Source organism: Heteronotia binoei, chromosome 10, assembly GCF_032191835.1.
Source record: "Heteronotia binoei isolate CCM8104 ecotype False Entrance Well chromosome 10, APGP_CSIRO_Hbin_v1, whole genome shotgun sequence".
Lineage (NCBI taxonomy): Eukaryota > Metazoa > Chordata > Lepidosauria > Squamata > Gekkonidae > Heteronotia > Heteronotia binoei.
Genome location: NC_083232.1, coordinates 82,203,484 through 82,219,768, shown reverse-complemented (window position 1 = coordinate 82,219,768; position 16,285 = coordinate 82,203,484). Strand labels below are relative to the sequence as shown.

The 16,285-nt window shown below is 41.5% G+C and overlaps 1 protein-coding gene across 3 annotated transcripts in view; it reads right to left on the bottom strand.

Moving 5' to 3' along the window:
- Positions 1-3,834: 3,834 nt before the first annotated feature.
- The window catches only part of POU6F2 (POU class 6 homeobox 2), a 446,425-nt gene continuing 433,974 nt past the window's right edge, over positions 3,835-16,285 (bottom strand). For 2 of the 3 annotated variants that reach the window (XM_060247654.1, XM_060247656.1), the window contains 3 exons: positions 13,801-13,969; positions 9,506-9,674; positions 4,059-5,428 (listed from right to left, as the gene is read on the bottom strand). In XM_060247654.1, the coding sequence (XP_060103637.1) occupies positions 4,924-5,428; positions 9,506-9,674; positions 13,801-13,969 (843 nt within the window). In that variant the 3' untranslated portion in view covers positions 4,059-4,923. Of the gene's footprint in view, positions 5,429-9,505; positions 9,675-13,800; positions 13,970-16,285 lie in introns of all 3 variants that reach the window. The other variant, XM_060247655.1, reaches the window with a different exon arrangement.

Sequence of the window (16,285 nt, the reverse complement as noted above, 5' to 3'; positions counted from 1 at the left end):
CACAAAAAAACTTTCCCCCTGTGTCAAAGAAGACCCTTTGCACTGGAAGAAAGAGATACTCACAAGCAGGACAAATCTTTGGAATCTAACTCAAGGACAGTAAGAGAGCATAGTGGCCAGCTCAGTAATGCCTCTTTCTTCATTAGGCAAAAATTCACTCCATTCTACACAGATGGTATAAAATGGACTCCTTTTTTGTATAATAATGTGGTATTGAAGGTGTGGGTTTCTTCTTAATGGATTACTCACACAATCTATCTTTTGGTCAGGTAGGATCTGACATCACAAATACATATGTGGTTTGTTTGGCATTCATTCGTAGGAAGCTAAGGCTTTTCAGACAGCACCTTTTGATGAAGCTCCTTGAGTCTCCTGGAAGACCAGTCTTGAGGGTTGAAGGAACCTCAAGGATGGCATCCAGTTCATCATAAGAGGTTATGGTGAAAAGTGTGTGTGTGTGGAGGGGATGTCAGAATTCCCATTACATGTGTGGTTATCCTTCAGGCCCATACATGAGTATCTTTGGAGCCCAGCCTGTAGTTACAAATGAAAATTGTATGTATTGTTTGAGGAGTTAGCCTTCCTTGAACTTGCATCCTTTATTAATTTCTTCAGGCACTCCATATGCCTCCTACGGGAAAAAATCTTGTTAAAATGAACATAACACCTTTGCTTTTTATACATATATCTTCTATTAAAACATAATGTACAGCTAGACAACTCTTAAGTAAAGAACATAGCAACATGTGAATGGTTTCAAGAGTTCATGGGTGGAAATCAAATTTTGTTCCGTGCTGGCAGTGTTTCATTCACATTATCCCCTTTTACCCAACTGCTGCTACAACCCTTTTAAGGATTTTAGAATCCTTCATTCAGTCTTTGGTTAATGTTCCATACTGGAGATTTCTTTTTAAATTCCATTACAGATTCTGTAGCAGTTTCACAGAGACCCTCAAATCTGTTTTAAGCGGCAAATGGCTGATATATTTTGCTTCCAGGAAAGGTGCTGTTTGAGAAATGGAAAAAAGTGTGACTGTGAGGTGTGTATTCATGACAGTGCATGTAAGTTGCTCAGTTGGGGAAAAAAGGTCATATTGGAGAGATGGTTAAAGCTTTTTGGAGCTTGAATTTAAAAAAAAAATCTTTCAAGAACTTGCTGATTTTCTTGCTGCAGCCGATTTTTTGGCCATTGCACAGTTTTAATTTTATCCACAAATAACTATTAATAAATAGGAGATAAGAAGTACTGATGATGGAGAAGAACTGAGGATTTTTTAAAATAGCCTGCCGTTGACAGATTTACATTATGATGTTTATCTATTATTAGGGTCACATCAGAGTTTTGGGTAACCAGAGTCAAAGCCAAACCCAGTACTGGCCACCAGACTCCCTGCTGCTCTTCACCAGAATTGGAAGCTGAAAATGTTGGCTGAAAAAATTGGAGTTTGACATCTGGCAAGCAGAGGTTCCTACTCTGTCCAATCAGTGAGGAAAATGGTAATGTTCCTGGTACTGGGTTGAATCTTACTAGCTTTTTTACCCCGTTTTGCTAAATTCTCTCTAATATACACATTTGAAATTACAGTTGCTTTCTTTTCACCTCCACCTCCCCTCCCCATCTATTTTCCTTCCTTCCTTCCTCATCTGAAGTTCATGTCTTGTGGCTCTCAAACATTTGTTGCTTATTTTATTTGGCTCTTGTGTTAAGCAAGTTTGGCCACCCCTGATATACACCCTATGTCTTTTGTACGTGCAGGTCCCGTGACTCTCAGCATAGCCTTTTGGTGGTCTTCCTTTTTCCACCAGCACATCCCACCCAGTATACATGCTAGGACTCAAAAACATAATTGTGCTTGCCACCTGCAATATGGTTATGATATTTCTTAACATCCACAAGTAAGTGCACTATCCTATAACTCCCAGGCTACAGACCATAAAGTTACAAAATGAAACCCCAGGGTTGTATGTTACTAACTGAAATGATCTGATTTCTAAATTAAGTAGAAATTCTTAATTGCCAGCAAGCAAAAGAAAATAACCCTTCCCTCATGTTTTCCAAGCTTGGTGAATATTAACTGGTTAGATGCCTGGGCTGTAACACCTCTGGGAAATTTAGAATTCACTCTTATTTGCTGAAGAAATTACAATTGCTTCTGTCTTGACTAACTATTTCTGCAGAGAACACAAGTGTTAACTCACAGTCTTTGAACCGTTCATGTTTTCTTTATAAAAAAAATCAGATTCCTCTTTGTAATTTTTAGGATAGGAATGAATTAACACAAACCTATGATTCTTTCTGGTCATCCTGCAGCAGAGATCCATAAGAGATCCATGGTCTTATGGACAGGGTCAGCAAATATTTGGCCCCCAGCCAGGAGTCTGGTGGTTGAAAATGGCACATAAGCAATTCACAACATCTTCAAATCTCAGGCGTTAACTCCCCCAGGAAGTTTCCTTGCGGAAGCTCAATTAAAGTGGCTGGCAGATTTGCCCTTAATGAGAATCTAAATTTAATTGCTTAAGTAAAAATGAAGGGATAAATCACATGCCTGTTGAAGTCTTTGTTGCATTAACTCTACTTTAATATTTACAGGCCATCAAGTTGAAGTCAGCTCATGGCAACTTCAGGACCATGGGGTTTTCAAGGAAAGAGATGAGCAGAGGTGATTTGCCACTGCCTTCCTCTACGTAACAGTAGAGTCTTCCTTGGTGGTTTCCCATCAAAGTACCAATCAAAGCCAATTTTGCTTAGCTTCTGAGTTTTGGCGAGAACAGACTAGGCCGGGCTCAGGCTACTTTAGCTAAGCAATATAATCAATTCCTCCAGGGCTTTTTTTGGTTGCAGGAACTCCTTTGCATATTAGGCCACAAACCCCTGATGTAGCCAAACCTCCTGGAGTTTACAGTATTCCCTGCACTAAGAGCCCTATAAGCTCTTGGAGAATTGGCTACATCGGGGATGTGTGGCCTAATTTGCAAAGGAGTTTCTGCTACAAAAAAAGCCCTGACTTCCTCTTACCTTATGGTGTGAGAAGGAGAACTTGTGAGAAAGCTGGAACCATTAAGGCTACAGATTTTGTAACCCTCAGTTACACCAGACTAGTTCTGAAGAAGACAGCGTTATTTCAGATTCACGTCAGCATCAGACAGAGAAGTATTGTACATCAATACAGCAAAATCCTGAATTCAAGCTTATTTGAGGAAGGCTGGTTTATAATAAGCAGAATGAGGAGCCTGGTGTGGAATGTTGGGAGATGTCTGGATAAAGATACAGATTTTGTGGCCTTGGCTGTCCTCTATAACATATAAAGAATCAGTCACTTTCTTTGTACACCTAGATTCACTGAGAGATGAGAATTAGGGGGATAAGATTCTGGGGCGCGCTGGCCATTTTGGGCAGCGTGAGGGGGGTCCGCAAATGGAATCTTTGTCTGAAGGTTCCTGGTGGCTCTCAGCAATTCTGTGTTCCAACTGACCATAATGTTTTGGATCCCAGCTGAGATGGATGCTGGCTGATTCAGGTAAATACGGTATTCACACATTCTTATTCTCAGCATATCCAGTTCTAGCAGTACACAGCCACACAAATAGTTCTCTGTGCATGCGTACTCCTGAAAGTAGCAGCTGAAAAGTAGCAAGAGAAAGGAAAGCAAATAAGGGTTAAAAGCACCAACAGCAAAACAAAACAGATGCCCGAGGTGAAAGAATGTCCTTGTTAACTTTCATCCATTTGCCATTTGTTTGCTTTTTGTTAGAATCCCAAGAAATTTCTTTGGCTATCAGACTTTGGAGAGAAATTGCTTCACAAAGATAGAACCATAAACACTGATGCGGTATGTTGGACCAGGTGTGCAGTTTATATTTATATTACAGAAGTAGCTTTGGTAACCTCTCCCAGTTCGTGGCCAGAGGACATAGAAAGTGGCAAGATGTCCACTGAAAGCGGACGTTCAAGTTGCCTGCTATGTCCTTAGAACGTGATTGTTAGTCCTGTGTGTTCAAAAAAAGGTTCACCACTTTTAAAAAGAAATGTAAACCGTTTGGGGATGGAGAAGGAAGGGGTCAGATGGAAACCAAATGAATGAAATCTTTAGTTAAAAAAATGGAAGTAAAAACAAAGCCCACTATCCACAGTTTAGCAAACAGTCATTTTGGCACACAAACATTTGAAGATCACAAAACTGTATATGACAACCAGAACGGTTGGACACTGTAGAATGAATCCGGTGTTTTTACTCACGCACTGTGCAAGTGAGAAAGGATGCGCGCGGAGGGGGGGGGGAGGGGGGAGTCCTGTATTTTGTTTCCCTCTTTGCAAAGTACAAATGTAAAAATTCATAACACAACATAGCACTTGTAAAAGAGTGGACCAACAATCTAATTTGCAATCCCTTATTTCTGACTTTGGTTAATAGTTTTCGTAGTAAAGAAGCACTTGATACCTGAAAGACTACAGTCGCTCCTCCAGGTGGCAGGCTTGTACTCTTTTTTTGTCCCTTTCAGCAGTTAAAAGGTTCTTGTGTTTGTGTGTGTGTGTGTGTGTGTGTGTGTATGTGTGTGTGTGTGTGTGTTGGGTTCTTTTTCCATAAAACATGTTCACATTTTTATAATACACAGGAAAAAAGTGAGCAATTATTTGGTTTACTTTTAAAGTCCATTAAAAAAAAACTGGCTTTTTTTGGAACTAGTTCTACGACACACACACACCTCCTAAGTGCTGTGTATTTTTTTTGTGTGTGATTTTTTTTCCTGGTTTGTTTTTATCTAGGAAAACCCACACAAATTTAGAAATTGTTCTGTCCATCTTGCAGTTTTCTCAGTCTTTTACTTACAAGGGTGACGAAAGAACATCTTTACAGAGTTCAAATGTTTAATTGTGTGTGTTTGTTTGTTGTGTTTTGTTCTTCCTTTCAATCTATCCATTCAAGAGTTTTCTTCCAGAGAGTCTGTTAAGGGCTCCATTGGGACTGCCGTCGCAGGCTCGTGCTGTTTTAGGCGTTTAATTGTGTTCTTCAGTGCTTGTCTCTTATTGCAGAACCAGACTCTAACTACTTCCCGGTCATAGTTCAGTTTTTCTGCAATTTCTGTCATTTCCTGCCCAGAGGGATGCGTGTTCTTCTCAAAGTGGGCATTCAAGATCTCAAGAGCCTGTGGCGTGAATGAGGTGCGCCTCTTGCGCTTTTTGGATGGTTCGCTTCCAATAAATTCAGTCAGGTTCTGCATACCTGCCCGATGGCGGGCCTCAGCCTCAGCCATCCACCGTTCAAGCACCGGCTTGATCTTCTGGGCACTTTTAGGGGTGATGTCCAGCTTTTCAAACCTGGCAGGATACAAAAGGCCAGGGTTCAGTTTGGCTGTCAGACTGCTAGCTATAGTGTTCTCTTGGGCTTCCTGTGGTAGGAAAAAGTGGCTTCTCAGGATGGTGTGTCTGAGGGGAAAATTGAGAAAGAAGAGTCTTACACTGATGCTCTGCCAGGGTGGGACTTCCTGCCTGCCTGACTAAATTGACTGGCAGAGGTAATTTACAATGTATTATGAAAACTGTCATGACTACACACACATATTCACACACGCACATGCACACGCACACACACATTTAAGCAAACAAAAGGCAATCACAATGAACAAATTATTGCTACTCGGCACAACCACTTGCTCCAATACAGAGATCCAGATGCATTTGGAAGCTTATATGGATCTTTGGTACACGGGTCTCTATGCTCATTTCAATGGAGGGCACTGACCTCATGCGCTTAGGAATATTGGTGTAGATTCTTTTCCTCCATTGAAGTGAACAAAGCTCCAGGCAGGGAAGCTTGGTGCATGCATTGGAGCTGCTACCCTTAAGAAGACATTACTGCTAAAAGACGATTTTTTTTTAGATGTCAACATTTCTTATTTCAATACCCTGCATAATGATAAAGCACAATCTAAAAGCTAACCCCTCCCAAGGAAATGACATCAGTGGCTATTGTGAGCTTTCTTTAAAAAAAAAAAAACTAGGATGTTGTTTCCTTTCCATAGCACATTGCCCAAATGCCGCTGTATTAATTTCACAAAGCGACTGCTTGCCTTTGAAATTCAGGTTTCCTTTTCTTTTTGAAGCAATTTTCACTGTATGCAAGTTAACATGGTGTCCCTTCGGTGGGCAGAGGGGGGGAAAGTCCCCATAACCGGCAGCAGTCTTCGGTTCAAACAGCTGGACACATTGTAATTACCTTGAATGCCCTCACAAGTAGTAGTGCTAAGAGGAACTCATGCCTTTCCAGATGAAACCCAGTATAATAGTGCACTAATGTGCTGTGGCACCAAGCTGGGCTTATTGTGGGATGCCTGCACACTGTGCCGAATGATATCATTTCCTGTAAATGAGGTCCTCTATGTATCATTTTGCCATCAAAGGTGCTTTGCTATACCAGATTTTACAAATATTGTGCACTACCTGGAACAACAACAAAAAATCTATACCAAGGGTTCCCCCCCATCAAAACAAAGCCCATTTCAAACATTACCCATTGACTTAACAAATGGATCCTTTTGTAGCTTTATATATAATGTTGTTGTGTTTTTAAAGTGAGTTCTGTAAAATGTCTAACTGAACATTCTCAAAAACACTTTTGTATGATGTAGTGCTATCGAAAAGCATGAATAGTCTACAGGTGTGAAAGTGACTTCTATTTCTCACCAAACCTTTCTCTCTTGTGTAGTTTGAGGCTGAAGATGGGAGATTCTACCTTAACTACATTCTTACCAGTACTCCGTACTGTCCCATATCAGCTTAATTCATTTCTGTTTTCCTGCTCAATCCAGGCTGAAGTGTCAGTGTTCAAGGGAGAGTAAGTGGCAAGAAACTGCACACTGTGAGAATTCCTGCCTGCTTTCTTAGTGACAGTGTCCATACAGAAGTGAGGCAAGCCTTCATACATTAGAAACGACCTCCCTCTTTGGTGCTTCAGATATCAGGCACCCACGAGTATTTTAGAGAGAGATCTCTCTCCATGTATTCATGTGGATTCCACTTGTATGCGCACAAAGGAATTTGGCCTCCTTCACGTGGTAAAATGAGTCTGTTTATGCTAAGTATGTCTCATATAAAAAGAGACAGGAAAGGAGATAGTTGCTTTGAAAAGGAAAAAAAAAATCCAAATTCATGCTATGATGATTAAGGCTGTGGGGGTAAAATTAGTCATAAAGGCCATCATGGACCTCAAATATTTTGAAACCTTGGCCAAAATAGTGGACTGTCATTCCATTCCTTCTGTTTTCTAAGCAGCTATCCTAAGTAGAATCAGACTATTCTAAGTCCAATGATTTCAATGAGCTTAGAAGGAAGGCACTCACAATATTGCTGTGGCATAATAGCGGACCCTTACAAGAAGCCACTGCCTGCTTTCTGTGGTTATGTAATGGCTGCTGCCAACATTTTGCTTCATGTTTCCTGTGTTCTTATACAGGGCCTTTTTTGTAGCAGGAATTCCTTTGCATATTAGGCCACACAACCTTGATGCAGCCAATCCTCCAAGAGCTTACAAGTCTCTTCTTACAAGGTCTACTGTAACCTCTTGGAGGATTGGCTACATCAGGGTTGTGTGGCCTAATATGCAAAGGAGTTCCTGCTACAAAAAAAAAGCCCTGTTCTTATATATGGACTTGGCCTCAGGACTCCTACAGGCTGATCCACTCTGGTGCAAATTCTGTAATAGGTTGAAGTGGTAGTGGTGGAAAGTACCATTGTACCACAATGTTCATTTGCATGTCTATGTTATGTTGATTTTAATGGTAACTGTATCCTTCATAGCAAATTCTGGTACCTTTTTCTAGATTCTGCAATGACACAGAACTGCAGTTGCTTTAAACACGAAGCTGAATTGGATGATATTTTATACCTAGGGCAACATCATTTATATTTCCAGGCACCAAAACAGCCATTAAATCCAGCATCATAAAAACATGCAATGGATTTGCTGTTGACTTCAAAGGGATGTGAATTGTATTTTGTGTCAGTCTCCTCTATTTTGTTAGCAACAACAAAGTCCCTGGAGAAAATTGTATCAAACTCATGCAAATCCAGCTGTGTTAATTTAAAATATCATGTAACAATGCAATTCAAAAAGACTATGCACCAACAATTGTATCTTTGTTTTTTAAAAAAAAAAAAACCCCAAACCCTCTTCCTTAGTTAAGTCCTTTTTAACAAATGATCACTGAGATGAAATAAAATTAAAGTTAAATGTTAAGGGTGTGGAGAAAACAGTATTCATAACATTTATACGACTTGTTAACGTTGGTGCTTCAGTCCGTCGTGTTTGGTATAACGATATACAAGCCCTGAAACAAATTTCTCAGCAGTGGTATCCTTGTATAGACTGAATAAAGGTTATTTTCTACAGGGAGGTATCTTATAAGAAAAAACAGTAGGGGAGGCCATAGAAGAGAGAGGATCCTATGGAGCTTTTTTGTATTTAACAACAATCAATGGGTTTTATGGAAAATCATTGAGCAAAATGTGAGCTGCAAGCTCGCTACCCCATACTGATGTTATTTATAACCTTAGTCTTAAACTGCAGGAAAAGTACACTTCCGTTCTGTGGGGAATACATTAAAAGTATAAAGAGCAGATAAAAAGACAGAGCATTTCATGGATCACCAAGAACAAAATCCACTTAAATGAGCTTAGAGTTGGTTTCTTGGCTTTCAGTGATGGAGGAGAACGCCGAGGCTTTGCCCAAGAGGAAAAAGCTGTTACCTAAGTGTGTCTGCTATCTCATGCATAAACATGGGATTAGTGTAAAACACATACATGAAGACACAGTGGCTTCGCTCTCCAGACCTTTCACTCTATCAAGGCTGCTTTGTTTTCATTATTTTGTCATACTCAGGGCATTATTCGCCTTTCTTTCAGTACGTCCCCTCTTGCCAAATACTTGAGAGTGATATATAATCAATCCTAGAAAGTCTGTAAAAAAAACCCCGCCACAACCTGGCATGACGGTGTTTAGAGATATTTCCAATACTCTTTTCAGTGTTGTCCAGGAACAACAACAACAACAAAAAAGCATCGTTAATATCTCTGACGGTACTACAGTCTTAAAACTAGCGGGGAGGCGTCCATGAAATATTCGTTCTGCAACCCCATCTGTAGAAAATGGCACAGTATGAAGAGGGTCAGCTGGCGCTTATGCAGCAGCAGCGGGATCTCCAGCTCCACTACTGAATTAAGTCTCAAGGCCAGGAATGTATTTATTTTTTCCTACTTGTTACAGAAGGAAGAGGGGGGGTGGGTGGGGAGAGATGAAAGTTATTTTAAGGACGTGTGGTGAAAAATATTTTATCAGCTGCACACCAACAACTATCACTTGTCTTTGTCTTCTATACAAAGGGGCTTCCCCTCCCTCCACAGGCACATGATTAAAATACTCATAAAGACAGCAAACAGTAGTAATGAACTCCATAGGTACAGTGGGGGTGGGGAATGGGGGTGAGTGTTTGCTATGCCTTTGGTTACCTGCAGATGGCAGACTGGCTGTATGCTGGACCTTCTGTGGCACTTAGAGCTTGACCAACTTGCGTCTGGGTGAGACCAAGGGACAGGCGTCGGATTTTAAAAGCTTTGGCAAATTCGCGGATTTCCTCGAGGTTCACCCCATCCACCTCGCTGGAGGCTGTCTGGGGATCTGTCGAAAGGGGAGAAGATGATTTAAATTCTTTGTAAAATTAAGTGTGTGAATTCCCCTGACCACCCCCCCCCCCAAAAAAACAAGTATTGCAGAAATTCGTTGGCTAGATGGGTTTGTATGAAATGTCTGAAAAGTCAGAAGTTCTGATAGAACACAGAGGCAGCACAGTCTCCCTGGAGTGAAACTTTTAAAAATGGGACATGCTAGCTAGATATATTGTGGGTGGGATTGGAGTTAGCTGAGGCCAAACTGGAACACCTTCCTAAGGGGCTCTCTAGAAGTTGCTGCCAGGACTATAGGTTCTAGTATTGTGTGTGTGTGAGCTGAAAAACTGTCCAACTTTCAGGAATGTTCTTAAATTTGGAAATGACATATTTTTGCATCTTTAAAAACCTGCATTTTATGTTTTCAGAATGGTATAGGATTGGTAAATAGCGATCTCTTTCCTCATTTTCATTCTCCATCACGCCACGTGGTTGCTAGTCAAGGTGCTGAACATCTGCGTGCCCATCCTTCCTATGATAATGCCGAAGCAGGCTTTATTTTTTCACTGGACCCTCTGAAGGTAATGCTTACAGTGCTGCAAGAATAAATTGGTTGTCTTTCTCAGTTGCAGTGTGCTGACACTGCTTTTGTCCTCGAAAGGGTGCATAATAAAAGCTATCTGCCACAGGAAGGCTCCTTTGGTGCCGGATAATGCGGTCAATTTAGGACTTATCAAGGGAAATGACACAACAGCTGGAAAGTGGAATTCCTTCCCCTCCTCTTCGCTACTGATCCCAGGCTAAATGAAAGCATTCTCCAGGCTAGTGGAGGCAGCATGGGACTGGAATGGTGGCAGATTTCAAAGTGCTGTTCTGTAGTGCAGGTAGAGAAGCCACAATGAAATCTCTATTGTTCTTCGCCTCATTCCCAAGGCTTTCTTCAGGTGAAATGTTTTCATGACAATAATCCATCCTTTTCTCTTGAGGCAAGTTGTTTGAGGTCTGCAGTTGACCACGCTGCTGTGTGGAACACAGTCTTGTGTTGCCTGCTGCCTGCAACTATTGAGAGTGCAGTTTTCTTGCAGAACTACTGTAGTAAAACAGTTTAAGAAGTTACAAATTCAACTGAGACGAGAACTTCCTGTGAGTTCTCCTCACCCAATAGCAGATGTAGAGGGTTTTTTAAAAAATAGTTTATTTTAATCCAGAGTGATTGTGATGGAATTTCTTTTCTTCAGATAGACAATGCAGGCAGCAACTTGGTTGGCATGATTGTCTGCTTACCCATTAAGGGCACATGTGCCAGCTTTATTTCTAATTAACCTCCAGGTGGGACCAGGAATTCCCCAGAATTACAATTGATCTCTATACTGAGATCAGTATAGAACTTCCCAGGGCTTTTTTTGAGCAGGAACTCCTTTGCATATTAGATCAGACACCCCTGATGTAGACAATCCTCCTGGAGTATACAGTAGGACCTGTACTAAGAGTCCTATAAACTCTTGGAGGATTGGCTACATCAGAGGAATGTAGCCTAATATGCAAAGGAGTTCCTGGTACAAAAAGAGCTTTAAAAATTTCCCCAAGATATCCTCAGAGTTATAGAATCCCCTCCATAAGGAGAACACTATTAGAAAAATTTGTAAAGCTTTTGAGATACTATTACACTTAACAGTGCTATCCGAAAACAGAGTCTATGCACTTAAAAGGTAGTAACTTGGCTTAGGGTTGTACTCTTGTACCCCATTCTCCCTCCAAAGAGTTCAGGGAAGCTATGAAGTTTACAGTTCTTACTCTGTCTCATGTCCAGGCAGTTTATAGGATCTCACCTGCTTGTAGCTTAAGCAGTAAGCCAGCATTTGCATTTGAACTACTTTTAACCCATTCTTTAAGCAACGTACCATTTATTTCCATTGATGAAAGAGGAGTTTTGTCATGGGAGGGATTTCTGGAGATTCCCCCCAGGACCCTCTCTGCCATCCCTCAGGAACAAAAATTTCAGGGTCTTGCAAAAATTCAGGGGGCTGCAGGAAAGTCCCACTCTGCACATTCTGATTTCCTAGTGGATTTCACTGGATACCAACCAGTAATGATGACTATAATCCTTCCTCTCCATTGTCTTAACTGTCTTAACTTAAAGCTTTGGCTTTAACTTGTTTTAATGATATATTTGTGCATGGAGTTTAATCACTTTTAAAGTCATATTTTAATGTGTATGTTTTAATTTGTTAGCCATCTTAGTGGACGGGAATAAAAAAAAAACTTGTTACTTAAAAAAATAGTAAGTGAATAATCTTTCCCTTTTACATGAGGGTTTGCTGGCTTGTGACTGGTTTCGTTGAGATTCATTTTAAATAGTTATTGGGACATGCAGCATAGTGGTTAGCATCAGACTAGGACGCCAAGTTTGAATCCCCACACTGCCCTGGATACTTACTTGGTGAACTTCAGCCACCCTCATTGGAGTGTTGTAAGAATAACACGGGGGAACAAGAATGATGTAAGGTGCTTTGGTTCCCCATTGAGTAGGATGGCAAGATACAAAGAAAGTAAATAAATATTGTAATGATTTTATTGTATCTTTGAATTGATTGTTAGCTACCTTGATGGCATCTTGGAGAAATGCAGAATATAAATGTCTGACTTAAAGGATAAACAAAGGCAATAAAATGAACTTCTGACGTAAGGCTGGAGCACATGGCTTTGATTTGTTGCCAGAAATGGCCCCCCACAGCAATAGACCTTAGCCATCAGTCTCCATGCCTTATACAGTAGCCCCTAAAGATATGGAGCACAAGAATGGAGATTCATATTGGGACATCAAAGCTGGCAGGGGCTGCTAAATATTACATGCTGAGAATGAGTCCCCAAAGGGAGGCCACTGGTAGGAATTTCTTTTGGTGACTGCAGCAGGAACATTGGCCTTCATCCTCTAGTTCACTTATCAGCCAATGACCACCTTTGTCTCCTTTCCTTATATTTGTTATAGTTCAGAGTTATACAACCTGTAAACCCCAAAACAAATGCCAGAATATTGTGGTGGGAGCAATGTGTAGGGAAGATAGAGTCTGTGAAGGATTCAATGCCACTTCTGGATGACTCTCTAGGAATTTCCTCTAATCTCTATGTTAAAGATCATAACATTAGGGAAATTCCTAGAGCATAATTTTAGAGGGCATTTTTCCCCCCTCTTGCTCCTCAGTTTATCAAGCGGAGGAGACTAGGGCTCAGGGTGCTGAATTCCCTGCTGGACCTGGGCAGTTGGGAAGCCTATCTGGCATGCAGAATGCAGTCCCTATGTTGTATGTGCTACACATTTATCAATACATGGTCCATTTGCTGCAGTCAAGCAGCATCCTGTTTCTTCCAGCTTAAGGGGCCTTCTTTCAACTTCCATTGGAGGAAGAGCCACTTAGGCTAGAGGAAGGCTTCAAACTTTCCTTAGTGAAATGGTGGCATATGGAGCAGTATTATATTTCGGAATGCTTTGCTCCGGGGCACCTTCTAATTGCCCCACTGAGGTCTGATTCACTTATGTACAAGCATCATTTCACAACTCTTTGGTTAATGGCTTACTACTCAATTGCTTACAGATGAACAAGTGGACTTTCTGTGCTGAAAAGTGTTGTGGGACATGAAAGCTTGGGCTGATGGTGTCGGATCTTGATGGCAGCTTCACACATGACTGCAATAATCAAGCGATGAATATGTATCTATGAAATTATCCTGAGATGTATCACATTCTGAAGTAGAACAAAGTTTGTGTCCACTGGCACCTTTAAGACCAATGAAGTTTTATTCAAGGTATGAGCTGTTGCATACATGCCCACTTTATCTGAGGAAGAAGCTCATACCTTGAATAAAACTTTGCTGGTCTTCAAAGAAGAAGAAGGTGCCCCCGGACTCAAATTTTGTTCTACTGCTTTGGACCAACAAGGCTACCCATCTGGATCCATATTCCAAAGAGTTCATCAGTTTGACAGCACAACAAAAAAGCGATAGTTATTGCTAAAACATTCTTGAACTTGACCTAAAGATCTCTTGCAGGGTGTTTGCTTTCTCAACAGAATTTCTTCAAAGCAGACATGGAAACAGGAAACAGAAATATGAAATGACAATAACAGGAGGGCAATACTTACTACTGACTAACTGGCCAACGCTCAGAGCTGAAGATGAGGAAGAGGAGGAGGAAGAGGAGGAAGCTTGACGCACTGGGCTTTGAGACATAGATGCCTGACTGTGAGCCAAATGCAGAAGATTGGACTGTGAAGCTGCTTGTCCCACTTGCGTCTGGGAGGGCTGATGAAGCTAACGCAAAAATGTAAAAGAAAAAAGAAAAGAAAAACCAACTTAATTTGAGCAAAGAGACAAGAAATATGAACAGGAGGTTGTCATAGATCCTCCATGGCAAGGATCTTTTCTGTGGGGTCCTTCTCCCCATATCATGAAGCAGATCTCTACTACTATCACTACTATCCCCTAAAGATCCTCATGAGCCTAAACTCAGTCACATGAGCATAAACTCAGGAGCCTAAACTCAGTCATCGTATACCCAGTTTTTTGGTGAAAGAAGAAGAAGATGATTGCAGATTTATACCCCGCCCTTCTCTCTGAATCAGAGACTCAGAGCAGCTTACAATCGCTTATATCTTCTCCCCCCACAACAGGCACCCTGTGAGGTGGGTAGGGCTGAGAGGGCTCTCACAGCAGCTGTCCTTTCAAGGACAACTCCTGAGATAGCTATGGCTAACCCAAGGCTGTTCCAGCAGCTGTAAGTGGAGGAGTGGGGAATCAAACTTGGTTTTCCCAGATAAGAATCCATACACTTAATCACTACACCAAACTGGCTCTCCAGAAAGAGGGAGGGAATCTTTGCTGCTCCCTTAGTAGGGTTGCCAATTTTTCATTTATTTTATCTCATAGCAGGAGACAGTGAGAGAACTGAGCCATTCTCTATCTTCATAGTTATGTCTTGGGTTTTTTTGTTTTTTGGATCACATTAAGTAGGGCTTTATTTTGAGCAGGAACGCACAGGAATGCAATTCCGGCTGGCTTGGCACCAGGGAGTGTGGCCTAATATACAAATATGTTCCTGCTGGTTTTTTTCTACAAAAAAGCCCTGTGTGAAATGATGGTTATGTCAGGAGGCATGCCCTAATATGCAAATGAGTTCCTGCTGGGCTTTTTCTACCAAAAAAGCCCTGACATTAAGAGTCTGGCTGTGGAAGAAGGCAGTGGAATACAATGTTAGGAAACAGCATATATGTGGACTTCTAAAGTTTCCAAGCTTGCATTCATGGATTTGGGAAGTGGCTAAGATAGAAATAAATATGAAAGACAATAATAACAGATCTAGCAAGGTTTTGATCCTTCATCCTCATCTGTATGGCTGGAATAAATGTTGGTTTGGAAAGGTGGACAATTCATTCTTCTTGGGTAGCATAGATTAAAATAACAAGGCTAAAGGATGAACAATGAGATAAGGACCCAAACTGAAATTTTTCCAAGCAGATTCTTTCTCTGAATGCCTTCATATATCTGAAAACAGATCTCTCACACACGTATTGGCATGGTGAGTCACAGAAGTGGCCTTTGAGTTTTCAGGAGTAATCACTAGCATCTGCTGCTCTGTCTCTGTTGAACTAGCTGTTTGTAGATGTTAAAACAGACTCTTCTTTTGGCTATGGCAGGATTCATAAATCACCCAATCAATAATCTTCTACAAGTTGAGGGGCAGCATTCTTTGGTCATGTTCCCAACAAGCATAATTGATTTGGCCATTTGGGCACTATCTCTTAGTCATTTTTCATTCAACAGGAAGCCATGAGTATCCCCGGATGTAGACATACATGCCCAGTTTTTGCAAACATTCTCCTGTTTTTCCGAGGGTTAACATTGGGACATTTGAATGGATGTGCACAGGCCTCAGATTCAGCAGGAGATCACAGGAGCACAGCTCCTGAATCTTTCTGATGGTTCCCCCTCCTCCTCCCCATTGAATCTTGTCCACTGAATAGTAGGTGCAGCTTTGCCATGCCCCCAGCAGCCCTCATTAACCCCTGGAGAAGCCCATGCCACACTTTCTCCACTTATGTGATTTTGGGTGGCAGGTGGCTTGTTGGCCTTTTGACTGGGGGGGGGGGAGGGGGTTGCGGCCAAGGAGAATCCCAGGTGAGTGAGGCCTGCTTGGGCTGGCTGGATCTCTAGCCAGCCCAAGCAGGCTGCACTCGCCCAGGGCTTTCTGTTCTTGCATTAGGTTGCTTTTGGCTGGGGTGGTTGTGGTGGCATATGCTAATGAGTTATGCTAATGAGCTCTACCACCTATTTTTTTTTTAACAAAATGACCCCTGGATGTGCACATAGAAAAATCAGGCCACATATGATGTCCAGGTGTTATAGAATGTAGGCTTGATAACTCTGTGAACTGGCCTTCTTAAGGTGTTTCTTCAATGTGGCCAGGTACAGCTAATTCACAGTATTACCCAACTGAATAGGCTGTAGGGTGCAGCCAATGGGTTGGATCCAATCAGTCCTTCTGAAAAAAGGAGAGGGAGGCAATGCTGAGAATCATGGGCTGAATTCAGATGGCCAATTTGAGCCGACATAGGGATGGCCTCCAGGTGG